The sequence below is a fragment of the Lissotriton helveticus genome, chromosome 3_2 (assembly GCF_964261635.1).
Source record: "Lissotriton helveticus chromosome 3_2, aLisHel1.1, whole genome shotgun sequence".
NCBI classification, from domain to species: Eukaryota; Metazoa; Chordata; class Amphibia; order Caudata; family Salamandridae; genus Lissotriton; species Lissotriton helveticus.
In genome coordinates this window covers 276,558,398-276,583,402 of record NC_136062.1, presented here as the reverse complement: position 1 = coordinate 276,583,402, position 25,005 = coordinate 276,558,398, and the positions used below count along the sequence as shown (strand labels likewise).

General features: G+C 44.8%; 1 protein-coding gene across 1 annotated transcript in view; it reads left to right on the top strand.

The window, feature by feature from the left end:
- Positions 1-25,005, top strand: part of CIB2 (calcium and integrin binding family member 2) — a 474,622-nt gene that overhangs the window by 166,607 nt on the left and 283,010 nt on the right. The window contains exon 2 of the mRNA XM_078684641.1: positions 4,115-4,149. Coding sequence (XP_078540767.1) covers positions 4,115-4,149 — 35 coding nt within the window. The remainder of the gene's footprint in view (positions 1-4,114; positions 4,150-25,005) is intronic.

The following is a 25,005-nucleotide window of genomic DNA, read 5'->3' as shown; positions in this document are numbered from 1 at the left end:
ACTCGCAACATTTGTGAAAACGGAAGGTGGTGTTTTAAGCTGTCCTGATTGAAGCTGTGATAATATAATAAATGATTGTGATCTGTGGGTTTACGGTAGATGTCTTTGATGAATCCTCTGGCAGTTTTTGTAATCTCCACATCCAAAAAGGTTATTTTCGAATCTTGGATCTCTGATGTGAATTGTATCCGATCGTCTGCTTTGTAGAGGTTATCAATCGCTTCGATCAATGTTGTTTTGGGTCCACTACATATTAAGAATACATAGTCTATGTATCTAAGAATGATTTTTGTGTTAGTTAACCATGGTTCTTTCGTAAGTATATGTTCTTCCTCATATCTTTCCATGAACAGGTTAGCGTAGGCTGGAGCAGCCGAATTGCCCATGGACGTACTCGACTGTTGCAAATATTGTTCCTTCCATCTAAAATAACTTTGTTATAGTGTGAAACACAGTAGCTCCATTAATAACAATTTCATGTTAATCTCTAGATCTGTTTTTTAATAGAGCGTGCTCTATAGACTCAATACCTTGTTGGTGGGGTATTGAGGTGTACAACGCTTTCACATCCATAGTACAAAGTGCCGCAAGTTCGTCAAGTGTGAATTCAATCGCTTGCAGTTTGATCAAGAAATCGGTAGTGTCCTTAACGTATGTTCTCATTTTGGTAACACTGGGTTGTAGGTACTTTTCAAGTTGTTGTCCAATTGGGTGGTGTATGCTGCTCTTTGTAGACACTATTGGAAGAAAAGGCGGATTTTGTAAATCCTTATGAATTTTTGGAACCATATATATGGTCGGGCTTTTTGGGTGGCTTGGTGTTAAAATTTTCCTCGTCCTTTCATTAATAGTTCCCTTGTCAAATGCATTGTTGATGATCAACTGTAGTTGGCCTGAAAAAGATTCTGTGGGGTTAGTGTCCAATCTCATGTATATGGTAGAGTCCGCGAAGTGTGTTTCCACTTCTTGTTCATAGTATGCGGTGTTTAAAATCACAATCGCTCCACCTTTGTCAGCCTTTTGGCAAGTGATTTTGGGATTATTCGCAATTTTTTTTCAGAATCCCGCTTTCTTTCTGAGTTAGATTGGTATTCCGCGAGCTTTTTGCGTAGTTCAATTTGGATAATTCGAGTTTTACCAAGTTCTCAAAGGTGTCAAATGACTTATGGCTGATGGGTGCCATATATGTGCTCCGCGGTGTTAGGCCTCATAATTGGTCTTCACCCGTAGGTCTCTGGTCTGGTAGCACGTTGTTGAAAAAATGTCTGAGGCATATTTTCCTCATGAATTTAAACAGACTGATTTCCAATTCTAGTTTGGTTGTATTGGTAGTCAGTAAGTAAGACATTCCTTTTTGTAGAATTTTTAGTTGAATGGGTTGCAAAGGTTCATCGGAGATGTTGATGACTAGATTATTTTGATTTAATTCTTCTTTTCCTTGTCTTTCTTCCCTCCTGCTGTGGTGCTCCTGGTGTTCGGTGCGTCTTTTTCATTTGCCCCTTCGGGGTCTACTTTTTCTGGAGGGCTTACCTCTAAAAAAGGCTCACTTGTTTCTTGTTGTTGACTATGACTAACTCCTGGTGCTTGTGCTGAGGTGTGAGGCTGTTCTGTGGAAGTTTGAGGTCTAGGCCTTCTAGGTCTATTGTATCCTTCTCGTGGTCTGTTTGACGTCTCACTTCCGGAGGATGATGTATCCATTTGTTGAGAGTCTGGTCTGTTCTGACGTCGGCGTGCATATACCTCGGCCCATGTGTATACCTTCCCCAGTTTGTAGGCCACAGTATCTCGGCGGATTTTTCAAATTTTTTGTTCATTTACCTCCTGGGAATGTTTGGTTAATTGTAAATTGATGTCCTCCAATACTTTGGACCAATCCTCTGTTGACATTGAAGTAGTCAGCTCCGTGGTAACCATGATAATTTCTTTGGTTAATTCGTCCAAGATGTTAGATAATTTTTCTATGATTAAAAGAATTAAATCAAAAGCATACATTTGTTAAGGATCGCGTAACATCTTTCTTTAAACTTTTGCACAACATGGTGAAGGTTTTAGAGCAATTCTCAATCCCCTTGGGATGTGTTGAGCACAGTGATATTTGATGAAGGTACTTGCGTGTAATCTCTGGTTTATCTCCCTCATAGATAAATACAGTAGTTGTCTAATGTTTTGCTCCTTGTTCCGGTGAGATGTGGGTTCGGTGGTGTACTCGTGTATTAAGGCATAAATCCGGAAAGCTTCCTCATTGGAGAAAGCAAAGGTGTCTGCTCTTTGGTCTGTGAGGCTGGTGATTTCTTCATATAGCATGATGGTTTTTTTTTGTTGTGCCGAATGTACTGGTCGGAAGAGAAATATTTACAAGAATTGGTGTTCACTTGCACAATCTATGTGATTCAAGGGTTCTCAGTTGTAGCGTGCTCCTGGGTATGTACTCCGTAGTACACGTTGAATATATGTAGCATACTGGGGAACGTCCCCTGGTCACAGCGGTGTCCCTAAATTGGGTTTCCTCAATTTGTCCGTGATTCGTTATGTGAATTTCTACTAGTGCTTGGCAGTTACGAAATCAATCTCTAGCCACTTAAATTAAGAATATCGTGATTTTTTCTACGGGGCAGTTTTTTCAGAACCTTTGATTAAGTTGCACTGATAGGCATCACCAAGCATCAAGCACTAGTAGAAATTCACACGTCTTTTTGATTGTAGGATGTTAGCACCAAGTCACAACTATCAGGATGTACATTATTTGTTAGATCCTCGTGTATTAAAGCTATACCTTTATTTGTAGATACATGTTCCCTGATGAAGGCTAAATATAAGCCAAAATGCATTGGATTATGATTTAACATGTTTTTGAGAGTGCAAATGAACTCGAACCATGAAAATAAAATCACTATGATACAGTAATCTGAATGGACCTCATTCTTGTTTGAACCCAACATAACGAATCACAGACAAATTGAGGAAACCCAATTAAGGGACACCGCTGTGACCAGGGGATGTTCCCCAGTATAGGGGCATGCTGCTACCTACATGGCACTTTGAAAAATGCAGTTTTGTGCATTTTTCAAAGTTTGCACATGGTTACCATCGACTTGAAGTCAATGTTAATTGTATTTTACTAAATGAACAGTTTGCATTTAGAAAATTCTTCATACATGTGCTAAGGGAATCGCAATTTGCGATTCCCTATTTGTAGTCACAATTTTAGGTAATCACAGTTTTTGCGATTACCTAAAAATGTTACTAGAAATCCTTTTTATACATTGTGAAAGGCTATTTTGGATTCGCAAATGGACAATTTTGTCGAATCGCACCATTTGCGAATGCAAAAAACTTTCATACATGTGGTCCTTGGATTGGAGTAAAGCTGAAGTATTCTTTTGAGACGGACACTTTTCTTGGAAGTCTGTTGTTGAGTTCTGCCCTGCAACAGACAGATAACTAATGTATTTATTATTCTGCTTATACGGGGTTCTCTATTTGTCTGTCACTGTCCTCATTTTGATTTGTAAGAGAGGACTGCCAAACCAAGGGAAAGACACTTATGAACACACTCCTATCATCCTTTAATGAAAATCAAAAGAAAAGTCAGCAAATCCTCAAAGAAGCAGTGACCCTCAGATAATCGGATAGTCTAGAATTTCCAAAACCACGAGTTACTAATCATCGAAAATAATTTGAAGATAATGCTCGCTTTGAAATTAAGAAAAGCATTTGCAGGTCTTTTTACGAAAGCTTTGATGAGAACGAATTAGAATCTAGTGTTTGTCTTTTTTTAATCTAGCCATCATGACATTTATCTTTTGGACACTTTTCTTCCTGTCTTCTTAAAGAACATAATCTTCATTTCCTTGAGTGATTGCCTCGTGATATGGCTATTAATATCAATTACCCCCACCAGGGCTATGCTAAATCTCTCATTCACTCAGCTGTATAAATGCAGAGTCCTTAGGAATGAAAGCAAGGCTGTGACTGCTGTGTAAAATCCTCACACACTGTATTTCATGTATTTCTTCCTGGTTGTGCTATCATAATTGTTTTTCTGAAAAGTACTATTGGATCTTTTAGACCTAGTTGGTCAGGAACAAAGCTAATGACTGTTTTCTGTCAACAGGACTGCACCTTCTTCACGCGTAAAGAAATTCTTCGGTGAGTTGAACTTGAAGTTTTTTCTCCTATTGTATTTGCTATGTGAAATATTCTTAAAGTTGTCATTTTTGTGTATTTTTTTCATTTTTTTATTTGCAGCTTGTTTTCACAGTTGCAGTTTGTCTCACCTGAAAAAGTGTCTATGGAAGTATAGAAGCTTTTTTCCTTCTTAGGTCTCTGAGTTAGGTGTTCTGATAATGACTGCATGCCCTTGTAAATAGAACATGAATTTCCCGAACCGTCTGATCACGTTAAAAAAAAAGCATGCAATATTTATCACATGCCTATGGTACCCATGCTGTATTTATCACATGCCTGTGGTACACATGCTGTATTTATTACAGGTGCTATTTATCGCATTTGATGTTTTACACATTCAAAAAAATCACAGGTCGTAAATAAAACCCTTTTGCAAGTATTAGAGGTGAGTGCAAGCTAGTGGAAAATACTACATACAAATACCTCCAGTTAAGAGCTGGTTATAAAAGTTCCTGAAAGTATAGGGAATGAATTAAAATCAATATGCAGTTCAAGCTAGTAAATACTAGTTAAAACACATAGGGCTACATGTATGACCGTTTTTTTGCGGTCGCAAACAGGAAATCGGCCTGTTTGCGACCACAAAAAAGGGTGATGGTATGTACAAACTCTATTTAGCAAGTCGGTGACTCTTAAAATAGTGTTTGCGAGTCACTATTAGGAAGGAAGGTGCCAAGGGTGTGCCTTCCTAAAAAGCAACACAAACACAAGGAGATGATGGACGGAGCGCAGAAACTTTTCAGACATGCACCCCAGGCACAGATCCGGGTTGACTCCATCATCGTTCTTTTGAACAGGCACAGATGGAAAACAACACCAACAGTGCTCAAAACACTGTATGCGCACTATTTGAGCTGAAAAATAAAATCACACACACAGTGGCCAGAGCTATATGAACCGCCCACGCACAGGTTAATCACCTACAGGCTGTTTACAGCAGCTCTCACTTCGAATCCACTACACCACTGTCGACACAGCACTTCTAGCCCAATCAGTGCCGTAGCAAGGCCAGGTGGTACCCGGTGCGGGAAATTTCTCGTCACCTTCGGCATGTCAAAATGGCAAAAATATGTGTTTAAATTACATCTTTTTGCCATTTTGTCAAGCCAGGGGTGACAAGTGTCATCACTGAGGGGGGTGACAAAATGCCAAAAAATAAGTGTTTAAAACACATATTTTTGCTATTTTGACACCCCCCTCAGTGATGACAACTGGGGCGTCCCACACCCCTGCGTACCTCCTTCCTACACCACTGAGGCCACTACACCATCATATGCTGAATATCAGCGGAATGACCTCGGTCTCGCAATTCAAAAAAGAGGCCAAGTCCTTTCTCATGAGTAAATTCCCCCTTGACTAACTAGGGTCCTCTCACGGCTCCTTTGAGACCTTGAGTCATTCCTGAAGCGACTTTTTTTCCAGATGTGCTAATAGGTGGAAATAAACGGGATGATTGTACTGCTATTATCAAAGTAATGGCACCTAGGATTGCACAAATCTGGGGGCTTTAATCAAGTCTCTCATATGCACCTTAGTCAGACTTGTTGGGATACCCTAGGGTCTCCAACTAGTAGCTCGTGAGCCACTGTAGCTCTTGAGCTAACTCTGAGTAGCTCACCTGTGTGCAGCCCAGCTTATTAAATTAGAAAGATTTTGCTTGGTTGAATTAATATACATATAAAAAATCGAAATTATACTGCATAAATAATATTAGTAGCTGTTAATGTGTTTTATTGAACATAAGTAGCTCTCAATACAGAAAAGGTTGGAGACCTTTTCTGTATTGCCAACGTCCCTTCAATAGCCAACGTCCCTGAATCCCCGGGCCTAGCACATACCAAGATTCAGGGACGTTGGCTATTGAAGGTACCTCTATCAAGCCACATTGATATTGGTCTGGTCTTGTAACTGTCATCCAGTTCTGAATCCACGTTTTCTTCAGGAATGATTTTACATTTTATATGCAAATATGTCATGTCATGTACTACTATAACCCGAGTGGTCGCCTTGTAGACTTAATATGTATATTATTTGTAATTTGTAAACTAGGAACAAAGCTAATTGCTGTTGAGTTGTAAAGCGCCCTGCCACCCAGGATTGGGCCATGTTCGCGCTATAGAAAACACTAAATAAATAACTAAAATGCCAGATCCATGTTCTGGTACAACAAGCCATGCAGCATGATGATGGAAACCAGGCCACCAAGCCATTTCCTAAAAGGACCAGCAACGTGGAAAGAAGGACAGCCAGCCTTGATAGAGTAAGGCTGTAATCTTTAAACTTAAGTTAGTCTGAGATCCAGAGGGGTATGCAGGCTCAATATAGACACCGTACAGAACATACTTACATCATTACCCATTCCCTGGAAAATGGTTGCATCACTAGAATTTTTGTAACCGGCACCACACAAAGGGTAGTAGGATTTGTTCATGGCATTTCTGAGCCAACCTTCAGCAAATACTCAACTAAGCGATGAGTGCTTTACAGGCAGTGAGTTGGCAACATATACAATTCTCCATGGTCCCCCACACACCACAAATGCCTTCAAAGCAAAGTATGCAATAATTTGAAGCGGTGTGGAGCAGTTCCTGTAGTGTCAATTGACTGCAGTTAAGTACCCCTGGTAGACCATTTAGATGTGAAAAATGACATCACACTCGTAAAATGCAGCAAACAACAAACCCCAAATTAAACTGTACTCTACTCCCTGTTAGCTTGGCACAGAGCAGTCAGGCTTAATTTGGAGGCAATGTGTAAAGTATGTGTGCAACACTTGAAACAGTAAAACAACACACCAAAAAGATCCCACACCAGCTTTTAAAAATAGAGCTAAATTTAATGAATAAAACAGCACCAAAACAACAAATATCCAATCAGTAGAACTTGAGTTATGAAATGATAAAGAATAAACTGCAATATAGCACCCAAAAACAAAGTGGCAAAGGCTGCTATCTGGTCACGTTAGACCCGGTCAAAGTCAATAGTTCAGGCCGACCACAATGGAGCAATGCAGTTGCAGGTTAATTGCGTTGAAGGTTTTCCTACTCAAGTTTTGTGCCAAGAGTCCCATTCGTGTTAGAGAGGGCTGCAAGGAGAGCGCCAGTGGTGATGGTCAGCGTGGCAATGAAGAGCAAGTCGGGTGGACTAGAACCTTGTGTTGGCAGTCCTCCACGGCGATCGATGCTTGGAATGTGAAGAGATAGGCTAGCAGCGGTGCACACTGATTTTCGGTGCTAGCTGGGTGGTTTCGGTGTGAACTGACCTATTTGCGGTTGCAAAGAGCTCAAAAGCTTGATTTCTGGTGTCCGTGAGCCACACCAAGGGTTCAGGACCTGAAAGGCACCACTTGGGGAGTCAGGAACTCACTGAAAACAGGTCCAAGTGCCGCTGTGGAGTCTTTTATGTCTCTTAGGCTCAGAATAGGAGGCCAACAGCCTAGCCCTTTGAGTCGCTCTGGGGTCCTGTGTTCAAGACAGGTTGCAAGTCCAGTTCTTCCTCCCCAGGCAAGAGGGCAACAGGCAGCAAGTCAGCACAACAGGCGGCAGCTCCTTCAGAATGACAATCCTTTCAGCAGCACAGCTGTCCTCCTTCCAGAAGTGTACTGAAGTGGTGGTGTCTGAGGTCCTTCTTTTAAACACAGTTGAGCATTTAGAGTGGGGAGAAACTTCTAGAGGCATTCATTTGAAGTGCTTAAATGCCCTGCCTTCCCTGCCCTGGCTGTATGCAAATCAGTCTCATGGGTCCCTTGCTCACTTTCCCACTGGATTCAAGCTAGCCTGGTTGATGAGGGGTGTTACCCCGAAACTGGTCCCAGGATGTTTGTTTCCAGTCCAGAAAAGCCCTGGCTTGGCAGTTCGGGCTGGACTGTTTCATAACGCACAGGGTCAAGACTGATTTGGAAATAGCTGGGTCTGATCTTAGGTGGCGAAGTGAGATAAAGAACGATGATGGATTCAAGCCGGATCTGTGCCTGGGGTGCATGTCTGAAAGGTTTCTGCGCTCCGTCCATCATCTCCTTGTGTTTGTGTTGCTTTTTAGGAAGGCACGCCCTTGGCACCGTCCTTCCTAATAGTGACTCGCAAACACTATTTTGAGAGTCACGGACTTGCTAAATAGCGTTTGTACATACCACCACCCTTTTTTGTGGTCGCAAACGGGCCGATTTCCTATTTGCGACCGCAAAAAACGGTTGTACATGTAGCCCTATATGTTTTAACTAGTATTTACTAGCTTGAACTGCATATTGATTTTAATTGATGTATAGTCTTTATCTGTTTTTGCTAACAAGACTGATGGGGGGCACGCACTTGCAGTTCACCAGGTCAATTCCTAGTACGTTTCTATAAAAACCTTCTAGAACTGTTTGAAACATGTTCTTTCTTTCTAGAAGGGCACAAGCACTTTATCACAATTTTAACTGACTTATAATTATGTATCAGTAGGCCTTCATAACCACCTCATTGTACCAGCTTTTCCGCTTATCCAAAGTTTATAGACTTGTGGTGCTGCGTCATATGACCCTCTGTTGTATTTGGAGATCTGTTTTCTATTCTAATGATAGTATTTATTACATGAATAATTAATTACTGTGTTATTGTATTGTTTTTAAGCATTGTTTTATGGATGAATTGCCAAATACATTTTTGGGACTATCTAGATCAATGTGAATGTGTAACAAAATACATCAGTCGCACTTCAAATTGATAATGATTCTCAGCCAAGTCAACTTTTTAATTACATGTACTTTTACTGCCGCTTGTGTGTTGCAGTAGATCTACACACCTATACACACTTATCCTGTTGCACTACTCACACCCCTGTAGGTGATTCTGGATACATCTGCATGCCTCAGCTGATAACCGTTCCAGATGCGGGCACTGAGCTCCCACATCTGTAATGGTGACTGCAACATTTTTGTTGAAGTTGAATTGCTTGGAAGCCAATCAGAACATTCCAAGTCGGCCGACCCAAAATGGACTATAGGAGAAAAACTTCCCTTGTATAATGATTTTAGAATATGACATAAGGTACAATAGTACAATATCATCCAAGCCGAGCTAAAAAGGTGACAAACCTTTTTGCCACTTTTTGGCAGCGTCCTGGATGGCATTGGCCTTATCCTCCACTTAAAAATGTTCTATTACAAAAAACAGAAATTCGAGGGGAGCAGATTTAAAATGTTGGTTTTGTTATGCAGTACTCCATATAAAGGATCTGCTCTCCACCTAAAACTTGGAAAGTACTCAGAGTTATAGATATACATACATACTCCAGTGACATCCTAATCATGAGACCGAAGGCTGCGTAGTTTACGAAAGACTAGGAAGAGGAAGGTCAAGGGATTTTTAAATGTCATCAGAACTATGAGATGGCAATATTGGACCATGTTACACTTGTTCACTGGTAGGTTCTGGGAGTTGCCTTGCAAAAAAAAGGTTGAACTCCCCAAACAGAAAATGTTTATTGAAAATAGTAAGATACTCAACCATACTATATATAATTTTCCAGTTAAGAATGTAGAATTTTGGGATCCATTGTTAGAGGAATGGTTTCTGTAGGTGAAAAAGAGAGATTGCTGAAACTGTCCTTTTAAGATGCAGCGACCAATGGGCATGTACAGGGACTAGAATGCTCAGTGTCTTTTCAAGGATTTTGGGGGCCCTAGGTAAAAAATATTTTTGGGGGGGCTTCTGTTTGGAACAATCTTGAATTTTATTATTAATGTTCTGCTAATTCAAGCCCGAATAGTGAATTATATTCAAACTATCAGAAACTGGGTCACTCAAAAGCACATGAAATATGTCTTGGTCAAAAATCTTTAAGATGACACTAATGAGAGAGCGACAGTCAGGTGTGGAGGTAGGCATAATAGAGGAAGAGGAGGAGAGGTTGATATAGAGAAATAAAGGAGAAATGGATAGAAATGTCTCTTTCCTAAGGGGCCCCTCAGAGGGTGGGGGCCCTGGGCAATTACCTACTTTTCCCATTCCTTAAAACCTCTCGAACAGTGATTTACCTAGAGACCCTATTGCCTGAGTGTAATTCATAATCCGTGTTCTGCAACTATGTTCAAAGAATGTATGGCGTTACAATGCATACATTTACAAAGTATGCCTTTACAACGCAGTTTTTACATCGCAACATCCTTTACAACGCACTCCATTACATTGCATGACACTACATCGCATTTTTAGAAACTACCTATGCAACGCATTCCATTACATCGCATTATACCTTTACAGCGCATACCAGTGGTTCCCAAACTTTTGACTCCTGAGGACCCCCATTGAGTCACCACTGGAAGCCGGGGACCCCCAAGCAATTTCAAACATTAAAACAGTAATTCGAAAAAATACACACGTGTGCACACAAAACAAATACTCAAAGTACTAAGGATTTTGGGGCCAGATGTACGACCATTTCATTTAGCGCCTCGCAATTGGCGACACATTGCGAGTGGTAAATTGCGAGTCGCTAAATGAAATGTACAACAGTGTGTTTAACGCTGTTTGGGATTCCCAATGGGGTCGCAAATTGGGAGGTTCATTAATATTAATGAGCCTCTCGCAATTTGGGAGCCCATTGGGAATGCCAGCCCTCCTAGCGATGGTGGTCTGCTGGGCTCTGCAGGCCACCATGTCTCAGACTGCTTTTAAATAAAGCAGTTTAAAAAAAAATGCAGCCTGTTTACCATGCATTTAAAAAAAAAGAAAATGAAACGTTTTCGTTTCATTTTCTAAGGGCAGGCAGAGGTCCCGTGGACCACTGCCTGACCGTAAAAAATAATTTTGTATGCATTTGCAAAGGGGAAGGGGTCCCCTGGGGATCCCTTCCCATTTGCGAATGCTTTACCATCTACTTGAAGTAGGTGGTAATTGTGACTGTTTTGCGACCGCAAACATTTTTACATGGTTTTGAGACTCCCTATTTGGAAGGGAATGCTCCTTCCAAATAGCAAGTTGCTTTTTACATGGTTTTGAGACTCCCTATTTGGAAGGGAATGCCCCTTCCAAATAGCAAGTTGCAAAACCTAGTTAGAGAGTCGCAAACAAATTGCGACTCGCGAAATAGGCTATGTACATGGCCCAATAGGTTTTTGCATTTAAAAACAGATCGTACATCTGGCCCTTAGTATTTTATATTGAAGTAATAGCCCCTCTGTCACATGTATTTCATTTGTTTTGTAGCATCTCTCATACCATTGTAGGATGTCAGAGCACTTTACATCACACACATATAGAGACATTGAATCAAACATGTAAATTAGTGTGTATATAAAATGTTTAAAGAGTGCTTGGTCTGGAAAAGCACACACTCAGGATTCAGAGCATAACACAGTGGCTAGCATTGACTTTAATATTAAAAATGTATTTCCACCCAAATATATCTTTTTAGCAGCATCAGGATAATGAATAACTGGGACAAAATATAAGTTACTAACTGGTACCATGCAGTTTGCAAGCAGCTCTTTGATGACAGTTTATAGGTCCCTCTGCTAGATTACGGTTGTCACTTATGAAGTGCACAGTAACAAAAGAATCTCTGTGACAAAAGCAGTAACCACGAACCTAGGCACATAAAATGCTGCTTTTTAAGATGCATGTTACACGTTCTTTGCAGTAGGCACATTAATCCTTTGTGCTACATCAGTTAAATCAAAGCTGCCACTGAACAAAACTCTCCTCGCTCTCCAGCAGGTACATTAATCACTGGCATCCTCTTGACACTTTTATTGTTGCTGGAAAGCTGATAATTATACAAGAAATGTTCTGTGCTTTTAAAACTGTTGCCTACGGACCCCCTGGGAATGTGTCACGGACCCCTGGGGGTCCGCGGACCACAGTTTGGGAAACACTGGCGCATACCATTACATTGCATTTAAGGTAAGTATTGGATAGTATAGGGGTAAAAATTACTTTTCTAACTCCAAAGGGTGCAACAGTAGGGTAAGTGTTGGATAGGATAGTGTAGGTGTGAAAATTACTATTCTAACTCCAGGGGTGCAACAGTAGAGTAAATTTTGGATAGTGTAGGGGTACTATGCGTTGTAATGATATGCGTTGTAATGGTATGCGTTTTAATGCCTGCATTGTAGTTACATGCAATGTAGTGTTATGCAATGTAGTATCATGCATTGTAATGCCTGCGTTGTAGTGACATGCGTTGTAAAGGATGTTGCGATGTAATGACTGCGTTGTAAGTGTAGTGCGATGTAATGGTTGCGCTGTAAAGGATGTTTCCCATATTGAACCATTACCTTATGGTTTTTTTTTAATATTGGACTTTGAGGCCCTTTCTTCACGCTCATCTTGTTATGAGTCAGATGTGTTGATTTTTCCGCCCTGAGTGGTGATGCTGTCAATGCCTGTCTTTTTGGACCTGTGCCTTCAGGGCTGACTCATCACAGAGGGTTAAATCGCTTCTGCTGCACAGTCTGATAATACCCACCATGCCTTGGTATCTCTCCTCCGCTGCTGCAGCTTTTGCAAATCGAATTTTCCAGCAGACAAGTTTTTATTCCGGTAATAACATTTCTCTGCTGGGCTGCCGTCTGTTTCTCGTTCTCCCTTAAGACCGGTGTAATCATTTCACATGTGCACGGAGTCCAACATGTAGGTGTTGCTGCAGCCGTGCCTGTGCAATCAGGGCCAGAAATCTGAGAGGGAAAAAATGTTTAAAATTGATCCGGGAGACCGATGCGAGCAGTTTTGCTGCAATGTCAGAAATAGTATGTGGATGATAGCTCTAGTTGTGTCTGTGATGGTCGCACTCTGATGGCCAGGAAAAACTAATCATTTTCTGTGGAACAGGATATGAGGCGTGCGTTGTCTCACTGACAGAAGAGGCTGGGAAAGAAGAGCTGCATAGCTTGGAGAAGGGTGCTTGTAATTGTGAAATTGTACCCACTGCCTCCTGTGATTACGGTGGCCACCTGTCCGTAAATTTCAAGGACCGTCCGTAATTTGGATCTCAAATCCATTGTCCGTGACGCCTTTTGTCTGTAATTTTGGGCCTTGCAGGGAGCAGAGCTGTTCCCCTGCGAGAGACCTCAGCTCCCTGATGGGGCCGCCTCGCCCTCATCATCGGAGCACAAGAGCAGCCCCACCCCATCCATTTTCATTCTGTATGCTGGCCGGTTGTCACATACAGAATGACAATGGGCCGGTTTGGGCTCTTACAGCATGTGCTGGGTCTGGTCCTGCTATGTCTAGGGCAAGGCATGCTACCTGTTCTGGATTAGATCTAGCATCATATAGTTATTTCCCAGCAAGTCTGGAAAAGATAAACTGCTCTCAGAACTACTAACATAGTACTGAATGGTAGGTGACAGGAGGAAGGCATGGGGCTTTAGTAGCTAGGAAGCGGCAGGTACAAGTGCTTCACAGGGGAAGCCGAACCTTTCCTTCTTCCAGAAGAACATCTAGACATTGCAGGGTTGTGCCCCATCTCAGGGTGTGTTTTGTGCATTTCTTCCTATTACCCCTGGTTCACCAACATCAAGGATGTCATGTCTACTCTGTATCTATGCCAATACTCTTTATGACACAGACCTGTCACATGGAGTAGCCCGCTGAGTTGGGGAGCTGATGAAATGTATCTCTTGATGTTATAACTCCATAGGTCTGGTCTTGGCCTCCCCTTCAAGGTGCTGTTTGATTCTGATTTAGGTGCTGAGTGAGTGGGCAGTGGTCTTGGGGCTTCCCGTGTACCTGTTGGGGGGCATTGTAGTGTTAACTTATGGAGCACAATGTTGCGTGTTAATGGGCAGGCAATTATTTGAACTATGCATGATTCAAAAATGATTCGCATAGTGAACCCTCCCCCACCCCACCCCTTGCTTTAGGAACTACAGTGAGGGTGAAGTTCTTGATGGACCCCTTTTGTCTGCAACTGGATGGGTGGTTGGATGGGTGAAGGGTAGATGTAAGGATGGGTGGCTAAGTGAGGGGGGAATGGAGAGAAAGGGAGGATTGATGGATGGATGAGTGAAAGCATGGATGAATGATTTACAGAATAGATGGGCGAATGGGTGCACCGATAAGTGAAAAGAAGAATGTAAAGATGGATGAGTGGAAGAATGCATACATGAATAAAAGGGAGAGTGGAGAGCTAGAAGAAAGGATGGATGGGTGAAAGGGTGAATGGGTTGGGGAATGAGTGACTGGGTGGATGGATGAGTAAGTGAAAGGATGGCTGGATGGGTGAATGGATGGATGGATGGATGGATGGATGGGTGGAAGAGTGGATGGATGAGTGAAAGGATGGCTTGGGTGAAAGGGTAAATGGTTGGACAGATGAGTGAATGGATGGATGGGTGGAAGAGTGAATGGATAAGTCAAAGGATGGATTGGGTGAAAAGGTGGATGGATGATGGATGGATGAGTGAAAGGGTGGATGAGGGGATGGATGAGTGAAATGATGGATGGAAGGATAGATGATGGATAGGTGTGCAAATGGTTGAAAAAGTTTGGATATGGATGGGCACACGGAAGGACAGATGAAGGGCGAAAGACTGAATGATGGATGAAATAATTAATAGATGACATTTTGAGTGACACCCAACTACTTCATGAATGCTACACTGGTAATTGTAAATGTTTACATATTTTGTTGTAGGTTTAAGGTTTAAGGGAGAGCCTCATAGTGCCATGAACTGTGCTTGAGATGTATATTGTGTTAACAATAGACAAGGCATCAAAAATAAACTATGTAATAGTGTATTGACAGTGCATTCTTTAAGAAAGCTGCAGGGAAAGGCACCTTTGTAACTTCCGTCAGCTTGTGCAACTCTCTGTGAAGCCCCCATATGCAAAATCAGATTCCATATTTTAAGTTCCACTTGCAGAAACACCCATAATGCGTTCCCTATAGTGGGTTCATCACAGCAATCCGCCCTTTAGTTCAGCTATGTGTGCCGCTTTACATCTCACAATGGCTCTCAGATATGAGATGCTAGTAACAAAGTCTATCTGAGCAGATCTTCCTGACCACTTCTCTCACCAAACATGCCTGCTCAGGACCACGAGTTGTAAACAAAAGATCAAACTGGACAACCCGGTGCAGCAACCATATAAATAGATTATTATCATATGAAATACCACAAACAGACCTGCACAGTTGCTCAAAGCTGCACGCTTACCAAAAAACTGTGAAGTTCACGATTGTATCAAACTAATATAAAACTTATTTTGACTTCCTCTAATGTGTTTGTAAAACTTACCTTTTGTCCTGAAGTTTTGTCCTGAATTTTGACCTTCTGAACTGAATTTTTACCGTCCTGAATTTGCACCCATGGCAGTTGGTCACCCTACCTGTGATGTATCTCTCGTAGCAATCAGATCAGCTAGGAATCTCGTGAACAGATCTGGTGCAACCACCTTCCACCCCCCACTAACATAGATGTCCGTGGGTTAAATGTATAATTTATCTGCAAAAAAATAATAATCTTCAGATTATTATAGAGCGTGAGAATTTCACCCCGGGAATACTATTGGGCGCTAAAAATACTGTTAGTAGAACTGGAACAACCTATTTAATAGATGTCGAACAGTATAATTAATAGAATTGGAACATCTTAATTATTAGATACTGAGCAAGGGGAACCCTTATCTATTAATATTAAGGTGCCCTCCCTCCCTTTCATTATGGGAGGTCTTAATTAAATGACAGTACTGTTGTTAACAGCACTTGCGTGCCCGAGACGAACCGTGCCCGGTTGCATTCCAACAAAATAATTTTGTTCCGCTTATTTGGGATTTTGTTTAGTTTGTTTAGACATAGTTTAAATATGTTTTTGAATTGTGTAATGCGGACCTTGTTGTGAAAACGTGGATCTGCCGCAACATGTCAATGAAGTTCGTGGCCAGAACTACTGCTTGAGCTCAGAGGATGAAGCAAGGGCTGGCTTTAGGATGGTGCGACTGGTGCAGCTGCACCTGGTGCTTATCTTGGTGGGGAGAGGGGGGTGCTGTGCTTAGAAATAACATATTTATTTATTTATAAAGTTTTATGGGGTTACAAGCACCTGCTACAGAGTTCACTGTGTGTCCAGCAGATTTCAGGCTACAATAAAAATGTCAGTATAACTGTGGTGACTAATGCCCTTGCTGGAGAGAGATCGGAAGGTATACTATGCAGATCACAGAACTTTACTTTATGTGGATAGCTCAGTGGATTACTGCTTTTGTCACTGAGATCCTTTTGTTACTTGCAATTCATAAGTTACAATTCTAATATAGCACAGTAAGCTGTGAGCTGTCATCGAAGCGCTGCATGCTGACAGCATTGTACAGGTTAGGACATTATGTTTTTCCCCCAGTCTTTCCTTATCCATTCCTAATGTTGCTGAAAGGGGTTTGTTTGGGTACTGATAAGACTGTATATCTAAAGTCCACCCGACCCATCGCTTTAAAACAAATGAAATGCACGTGAGATAGGGTCTCTGAAGAGACGAAGGGCACTGTTGGGGGTGGTAGTGAGGGAATCTGTGGAGCAGGAGGCCATTGGGTTGGGGGCAATTGTGGCACCGGGTGCCACCAGTGCTAAAGCCAACCCTGGGTGAATGTTCTACATGGAGCATCAGCCTGAACTGTTTTGCTGAACTAGTCCCAATAAACCAGTTGAGAAGCTAGCCTGTGACTTCAGTAAATGTGGTGTGGTATAGTTTTTGTGAAAGGCAACCAGTCTAGCTGTCACACTGACCGGGCGTCAGAAAACCTGTCAACTCCCTCGACTATCTCGCATTCTATAGTCTGCATTTTTATTGGCCTGGACTCTACTGTTTTGTCACGATAATGCGGAATTTGGCCTTTTAACGAAATCCCTCTGCCTTAGGTGAGCCTCCAAATGTAGTGCTCCTCCGGACCGTGCCATCCTTTTGACCAACAGTGCGGGCAAGGTCGTCTGTTTAAATGTTGAATTAATGGCACTTTCACCATTGCATTGCATAATGCTCGCGCGTGCGTGTTTAGAAATGCTGTGCAGGTGGCTGAGAGAGAGATGCATGCACAGGTGTCTAGTCTCAGAACAGACATCCGCTTTCTCTGACGCCTCGACAGGTTTTGCTGTGTTCTTTGGTATTCCAGTGGTGCTGTTGAAAAACAGTGCGTTTTGTAAAACGAGCAATTTGAGGCAGGCATTTGTTATGATAGCACTGCGATCCATATCAAGCAATACCTGGCTGATGACACCATCCAATCTCCAAATCAGGGCTCCCTGTGTTACACCCCCCCCCCTTGATTTGCATTGATTTATTGCAGGAAAACAGTTGTCAGCAAGAAAAACAGAGATGAAGATAGCTAAATACATTAAACGAATTAAAAAAGAAAGAAAGCATGCTTTTTTCCAATCTGTTGTCAAATCGCAAAAACATTTAATTTTAGCAAAAGCAGAAAAATATGTCATAGCGAACACCAAATGTATATTTAGCGCAATAACACAAACGAGCAGTTGTAGTATTTTCTCGTTTTTCATTAGGGCTCGCCTGGCGTTGCAGCGCGAAGCGCTGCCGGTAGCGAGCCTTATTGTCGCTGTGTTGCCTCCCCAAGTGGTGCAGGTGGTGCACGAGCAGACACCGGTCTGTGAATGTGCTTCTAAGACGCGCGAAACGGGCGAAGACTGCAGGCGCCGCCACTGGCACGAGCCGCAGGGAACGCCAACGTGCACGCTCACAGCGTCACGCTCCTGCCCTCCCGCGTCTCTTCTGCTCTGCGCTCCAGGCCGACTTGTTTTACATTAGAAGGGAGTCAACATTGTTCTAAAAGTTAGCAATCCATATTGTTCAGGCATGCGCCTGCACCCTATGCCTACAACTACAAAGCCTGCGCCGCTGGTCGTCTGTTTTGATGTGGACGCCAGGCTCCCCATTCTGCTTCAGCACATCATCAGCTCGCACAAATGTCAATGAAAACCATTACCTCTCACCAAGCTCTTTCCCAGCCAGAGACTTCAATTAAAAGAGCAGCGGCAGAACGCTTCCAAATAACATGAACTCTGGGTGTACTCCTGCACCCATCCAGGACGCAGGGAGGACTTCCGGCAAGAGAAATGCCCACCAACAAACAGAGCGAGGTAAACAGAAGAGCGCGCAGCTGCAAGGTGAACAGGATCTAATGTCCCACGGATCCGCGCAGCGCGCTAGCACGGGAGGCGTGCACCCGCTCTGGAGAGCCTGGGAGGCATCCTTCCTCTGGGAGGCTTCTTCGGTACGGATCGCCGTGCAGGCAAAAAAGGTACTTTGCAAATTCGCCGTGCGCTGCCCGACGGACGCCCCTAGGTGCTTGAGCAAACCCGGAAGAGGGGCAGGGAGGCGCCTCGCCGCGAGCCGGCGTGCAGAATGCGAACCAGATGTGCCCGACAAGTCCTGGGAGGGGAGGCGGAGGACATGACGCCGCCGCCGAGAAGGAAAGCAGAGCTGGGAGGCAGGAGCGCCCGGGCCGCATTCCACAGCGCACTCCCCGGAACACACACAGGCTCTGGAGCCACTCGGAGGGCCCAGGGTTCACCTCCTCCACGCAAGGCACCGAGCACCCCACCTGTCCACTCTTCTATCTGGGCGAAGGCAGACCTGGGAGGAGGGTGGCGGCAATAGAGACAAAGGGAGGTCAACATTATGGAAAGCGGGTTAAGCTTATTGAAGGTCACAGAACCACCTGTGCTTTTTTTGTGAGGTACAACAAAACTTAAAACGAGAATGAGACCTCTAAATAAAGATTGAACGCACAGGGAGGGATGCCTTTATTGCAGTTACCAAAACTGCATGTTACAACACGGACTGGGTCTGGGCACCACTAATTCAGTTTTCCAATTCCACCTGTCAGATCTGTGTATTCTAGGTGTAATTGTCTTGGCTGTCTTCTATTGCAGTTTGTACGTTAGTTCTCAGTGACCAGGCGCCACCAGAACTTAAATCAGTTGTTCCCGATAATCAAGCCAGTGAAAAAATGTACAATTCAGAGGCCACAGCTTTTTCTGCATAAACATGAATCTGCCGCAATTGCATCTCAAAAGTCAACTCTGGACCAGGATTGAGATCCCAAAAATACATGCACGCTATTTCTCGACAGTTACATTATAGAAAACAATTTTAATGTAATTACAAATTAAAATGCAACTGCATTTAAAACAGGTTCAATCCCTGTGTGAATTATAGTTAACCAGTTACAAGTGGTTTCCAAATGGACACACCTGCTGCCATTTTTATATTCAATTTCTGCGGATTAAATGCTAAGTGACTCCAGAGCCATCTTGTTGTCGCTGTGTTGCCTCCCCAAGTGGTACAGACCGGTGTCTGCAGACCGGTGCACGAGCAGACACCGGTCTGTGAACGCGCAAGCCGCAGGTAACGCCAACGTGCACGCTCACGGCGTCACACTCCTGCCCTCCCGCGTCTCTTCCAAGGTGCGCTCCAGGCCGACTTGTTTGGGTTGTAGTCGTCAGAGAAGGATGAACGCGCGGGCCCGAAGAGGGCCGTCAGACGCCGCACGTCCCGCACCGTGGTCATGGAGAGGAAGGGCGGGCTCCACTGCAGGGTCCAGAGCGACGTCAGTTAGGCTGTATTTCACACTTGTCTTATATCTGGTGCCTGCCTGTGGATGGGCTGGAATGCAACACGGGAATGACCTGTGGCCGAGGTTAGTTGAAGTGCTCCACCTATCTCTTTGTACTAAATCATCTTTGTGGCCAAACTGTCATTCTTTTTTTGTTGCCAGAAATCCGTATATTTCAGCGCGGTACATAAATATACAAAGCAACCTTTTGACTGCAACAAAGTGCTCTGGCTCACATTTTAACTGGGGCCCATTAAATATAGACTTGTGTCATGTGGAAGGTTGAGTGTATCGTTTTTGTAGTCTTTCTCGCTGCTGTTTTCTAAAAGTAAACAATGATTCCACCCATTGACTCAGAATCCAACCTGGATGTGCAGGCGCCGGTTGTGAGTCGGTACTTCCTGGTGCGTGTACGGGGTAAGCCATGCATGCGCGGGTGGGCGAGGAGGGTTGTGCAATGCATGCGGCAATATTGTCTCACCTGGCAGGCTGCAGTAGTTACTAGACAAGCGTCACATGGGCAAATGGTCAGGGTTACCGTTGGCACACCTGATGGACGGCCCCGCTGTTGTAAACAAGGCATCTAGGGCATTGGTTCTGGCGTACAGAAATTCCCTTACAGCCCATAGAACAATCCCATCCCTCGGGGAGCTTGTTTTGCTCTGTATCACATGGTCCCTCCCGCTGACTCTGTTTCTCTATTATTAATTTCTTTATTGCTTCCATTCTTGTTTCTTTTTTTGAATCCCTTTATTTATTTGGTAGGAGTATAAAATTAGAAATTCAAAACCACGGCAGTCAGAGCGGTATTTTACCTTTCTAGTAGATGATTCCGATCCTGTCTGTGTCTCGATTGCTCCTCTGTTTACACCGTACCGCTTGTTTATTTGTGAAGTATTTTCCCTAAGTCCCTCACAATTAGTACGTTGTGCTACTGGCACGTAGGCGCCCTGTGAGTGAAACAAAAAACTTCAGGCCTTTCCCGTTGTAGGCACTGCTCAGTTCTCCTATCTTTGGCTAGTAACGAGTAAGCATTGGGCATTTTGTTGTTGATAATTTACCGCAGATTATTGGGTTCGGGCAACTCGACTTTTAGCTTTAGCCAGGTAGATCTTAATGCAATAGTTCTCACATTTTACAAAGTTTGACCTATTGGTATTGTAAATAACAATGCCTTTTATTAATGCAGGTTTATAAAACACAAATAAAAAGGCATTGTCATTTACAATGTCAATAGCTCAAAATCTCGCAAAGGCGAGACCTATTGCATTGCAAATGCTTGTTTTGTGTAGTGTCGGGATGCTTTGAATTCATCTGAAAGCAAGCATCCTGGCCCCAAGTCGTTCCGGCGCTGGTGCTTTAGTGCAGCGTCCGGCCCCTGCAGCCATGTTCTTCATATGTGACTGTGGGTGAAGACTGCAGGGCTGCCCTATTTGTTTATTTTCCGGTCTCACATGCGAGATTGATGTTTGGGGGCAGTGTTTCAAGAGGTTGCTGGGCACTTTCTTTATTGGTGTGTTGGGAGTTTCCTGTGGGGTTTACTCCTTTGCTCTCCATGTGTGAAGGGACTTCCTCTCTGGTGCATCTAAGGAGCTATGGCTCAATGGTATGTCTTATGCCTCTGGTGTCACAGGCTCTCACAAAACAAAGGTTCAAGTCCTGCCAATGCTGTCAAAGTGCCTTGAGATGTTTAATTTTCTTGCTGTTCTTTAACACGATGCATTCTCTTTGTCCACGCAGCATGATGTCCTGGAGCTGCAGGGTGTTCTTTTGCAGGTTTTCTTGGACTGTTTTACGCTGTCTGCTCTGCTGATGATTGCGGCTAAGCAATCTTCTACTGTTGGTGGGGTCATGGACATTTTCCCCTGTTGGGTTATGCGTTCAGGGTTTGGTGGTCCATGGTCTGGTAGTGCTGGGTTTTCTCCCTGATTCATTATCTACTGCGGGGTTTATTCCAGTTTTTTGACCTGCCATTTCATGCTGTCCTGTTGACTGTACTGGCTGCGGTGTGGCCTGGCAATGCCAGGCGGGGTATTCCTCGCTTTCTGGGGACACAGTTATGCCTGGCGGTCTTTGTCACCCGGTATCCTGCATTTCTTCTTTTTGCTCCTTCTCCCTCTGTCTTCGGAGGTGACTTCCCTCGAGGTCCAGGTTGGGCGGTTGGTGGATTCCGCTCTCGAGAGTTTGTATGTTGCTTCAACTTTTGGGGTGCGTGCTTGCTCTTTTTCAGCCTGTGCTTTGCAGGTTCTATTCTTGGGGGTCCCTCCTTCCTGTTTTAGCCCGGATGGTTAGGCCTTGTCCTCGGCTATTGGGGTGGAGGGGGCTGTCACTACCCTGGCGCCTTGGTCCACTGCCTGCCTTTTTTGGATTCAGTTTGGTTCCCGGCCTATGCGGTGCCTGTTGCTGCCCCTGGGTGTCAGTCGCATATGTTGTGCCCAGGTGGAATTTCCGGGGCCTGGTGGTTGCGTCTCTTCCTCTTTGGGTTGTGTGTTCCGCTCCTGGTGTTGGCCTGCTTGTTGGTCCTCTGTCTCCTTTGTTGACATTGTTGCGATTTGGGAGCTCAGCTCAGTTATTCCTGGCTTGTTGGTCCGGTCTGATTTCCGAATGGTGGGTTCTGTCGGTCTTCGCTCTTGGTTGCCGGTTTCCATTCCGGGGCCGTTCCCCTTTTGGGCTGTTTTCACGGTTACTTCGTTGTCCGTTGGCACTGTGTGATGCGTTCTGCCATCTTCTTTGGCGTCAGCCTATTTTTTGTCACTGGCATCTGTTGTGCTGGTTTTGGTGACGGTGTGGGATCGGGGGTCCTCTTCCTCTCTGTTCCTGGTCCTGGCTCCCATTGGTCCTTCAGTACGGTTCGGCCTCCCGGGGCTTTGGTCCGGTTGGTGCCACTGTGTCCCTTTCGGTTGTTCCCCCTGCAGTCCGGCATTCCACTCTTCCTGGTGGGTGATTTTTGGCTTCCCCAGGTATGGGTGTCGCCTGTTTTTCTCGTTCCCATCCATCCGGCTGATCTGAGGTTTCCTGCGGTTTGCAGTGGTTGGGTTCCGTTTCCTGTTTTCAGGTGTTACCTTTCGGCCTCTCTCCTGCTCCTCAGGGTTTTTTTGCCACGATGCTGACTCCTGCTGTGGGGGTTTGCTGTCCTGGTTCCACTTTCTGGGGTCGTATTGGGTCTAGCCGTTCCTCGTCTGGTTCTGGTTCGGGGGCTTCAGTTTCTCGGGACCGGTTTGATGATTTGCAGGGAGTTTTTTTCTCAGTGCTCGCTTCGGTGGCTCATATGCAATTAAATTGAGCATTACTGGGGGGGTTGGCATGGCCCCTGCGCTAGGATGACACACATTTCGTGGGACGTTCCATATGTCCGGATCTGTTCTCTGCCCTGTTGGCTCTTCTGCGGGTCCTGCTGGGTCACCCTTCTGCCCCAGCTCGGGGTTGGTTGTGGGTCCGGAGGGTGGTGGATGCTTCCACGGCTGTTGTTCCTTGGGCTCTCCTGCACCTTGTGTCCTTGGTGTTTCTTCTGTTGACTCGTTGGGTCTTTTCCATGCTGGTTACGGGGTTCTGGTTCCTCTTTCCGCTGGTCTGTTGGCTTTGCTCTCCCAACCTGGTGTGGGGGGTGCGTTTCTGCTTCCCTCTCTCCTCTTGTTGTCCTCGGACGCCTATCTTTGGGGTGCCCTGTTGGGGTTCTTGGTGGCCGGCTAGTCTGTTGTTCGTGCCGGCGTTCCGGTGGCTCGTTGTTGTTTGGGCATTCTTGGGGGGTCCCGGTACGTGTCTCTGTTCCTGCTGGCTTCCGTGTTTTGTGTCTGGGTGGCATCTTTTCTGTTGGCTTTCAGAGGGTCGTGGGTTCACATCCTGTTGAGGTGGTTGGTTTCTTTAAAGTAAATGTACTCTATTTGTGCATTCTTTAAGTGGTTTGGTCCGCTTCCTCCCGTCCTCTGTTTGGTGCTGTCTGGTGCTTGTTTTGGCGGGACATATTCTTATATTGGAACTATGTGCAGGTGCTTGGGACTATGCGCTGGGCTGACATGCTGTTTCATGTAGCGTTCCCTCAGTCTGTTCCTTTGTTCCGGGTCCTTTTGTCTTTGGTTTGAGACTCTTGATTTTCTCTTATTTGCTTCCCCTTCCGTTGCTCTTCTCCCACGGTTTTTGTTCCTGGCTGGTCTGTCCTCGGCGGTTTCTCTCTCGTTTCCTTGGCCTTCGGGTTTTCTGTATGCCTTCCCTCCTGTTTTCTCCTCCCAGGGGTTCTGTGGAGGTTTGGGGGGGGAGGTGTCGGTGTTGTTGGGTTGGCCTCCTGTCTTTGGTTTCCGCTCCTGCTGTCCTGCTGCTGCTGGTGGGAGTCGGATTTGGCCAGCATCCCTTGCCTCCAGCACTGCTTCTGGGTCCGCAGCTGTCTTTGCCCTATCTTTGTTGCTTGCTTCTGACGGCCTGGCTCTTGAGCGGCTGTCTCTGGCATCTTTGGGCTGTTCTGTGCTGGCCTGTGGCGTGTGTTGGTCCCGTTGGCCTTCCGCTCTTTGGAGCTGTGATGCACTTTGGGGCTCTTTTGTTTCCTGGTGCTCTTCTCTTGGTCGGAATTCGGGCTGGGGTTCCTGTTTCTGTACTGGGTTCTCCAGCTTGGGTTTGTTGTTGGGTTTTTTGCCCTTCTGCTTTGTCTGCTCGTTGTCGGCGGTTTGTGCTTGTCGGGGTCTTGGGGCTTCCTTGGTAGTGTGTTGGCCTTTAGTGAGTTGGCTTCTTCGGGGCTTTGTGCTTTGTCGTCCAGGCTATCCTGTGCTCGATTCGTCCTGGGGCTTTGCCTGCTGTTTTGCTGGATCTGCGGTTGCCCCTTTCGTGCACTTGTTGGTGGAGGACTTGTTGTGGTTGTCCGCTGCGGTGTTTCTTTTGCTGGCCTGCACTTCCGCTTGTCGGTTGGGTGAGTTGGGTGCCTAGCTCGTTTTTGTTTCCTTTTTTGCAGTTTCTGCTGGTTTGGGTTGTTTTGCGGCTCGATACGGCTTTTCTGCCTGTTTCTTAGAGTTTCCTTTTGTGGCTGAAGGTGTTGCTTCCTGATTTGCCTGCTGAGGGAGTTTCTCCTGTTCCCTTTCTTTGGGTGTTCGCAGGGCTCTTCTGCTTAGCCTCCAACGTTCGCTGCAGTCTCGAGTTTCTCCTGACCTGTTTGTCTCTGGTGGATTCTGTGTCTACTTCCTGAGCTGAGGCGGTGGGGTCTCTATCCAGGACTTTTGTGGGGAGGCTATTTGGCGGTCCCGTCACACTTTTGTGCGACATTCTCGACTTGATGTTTTAATTGCCT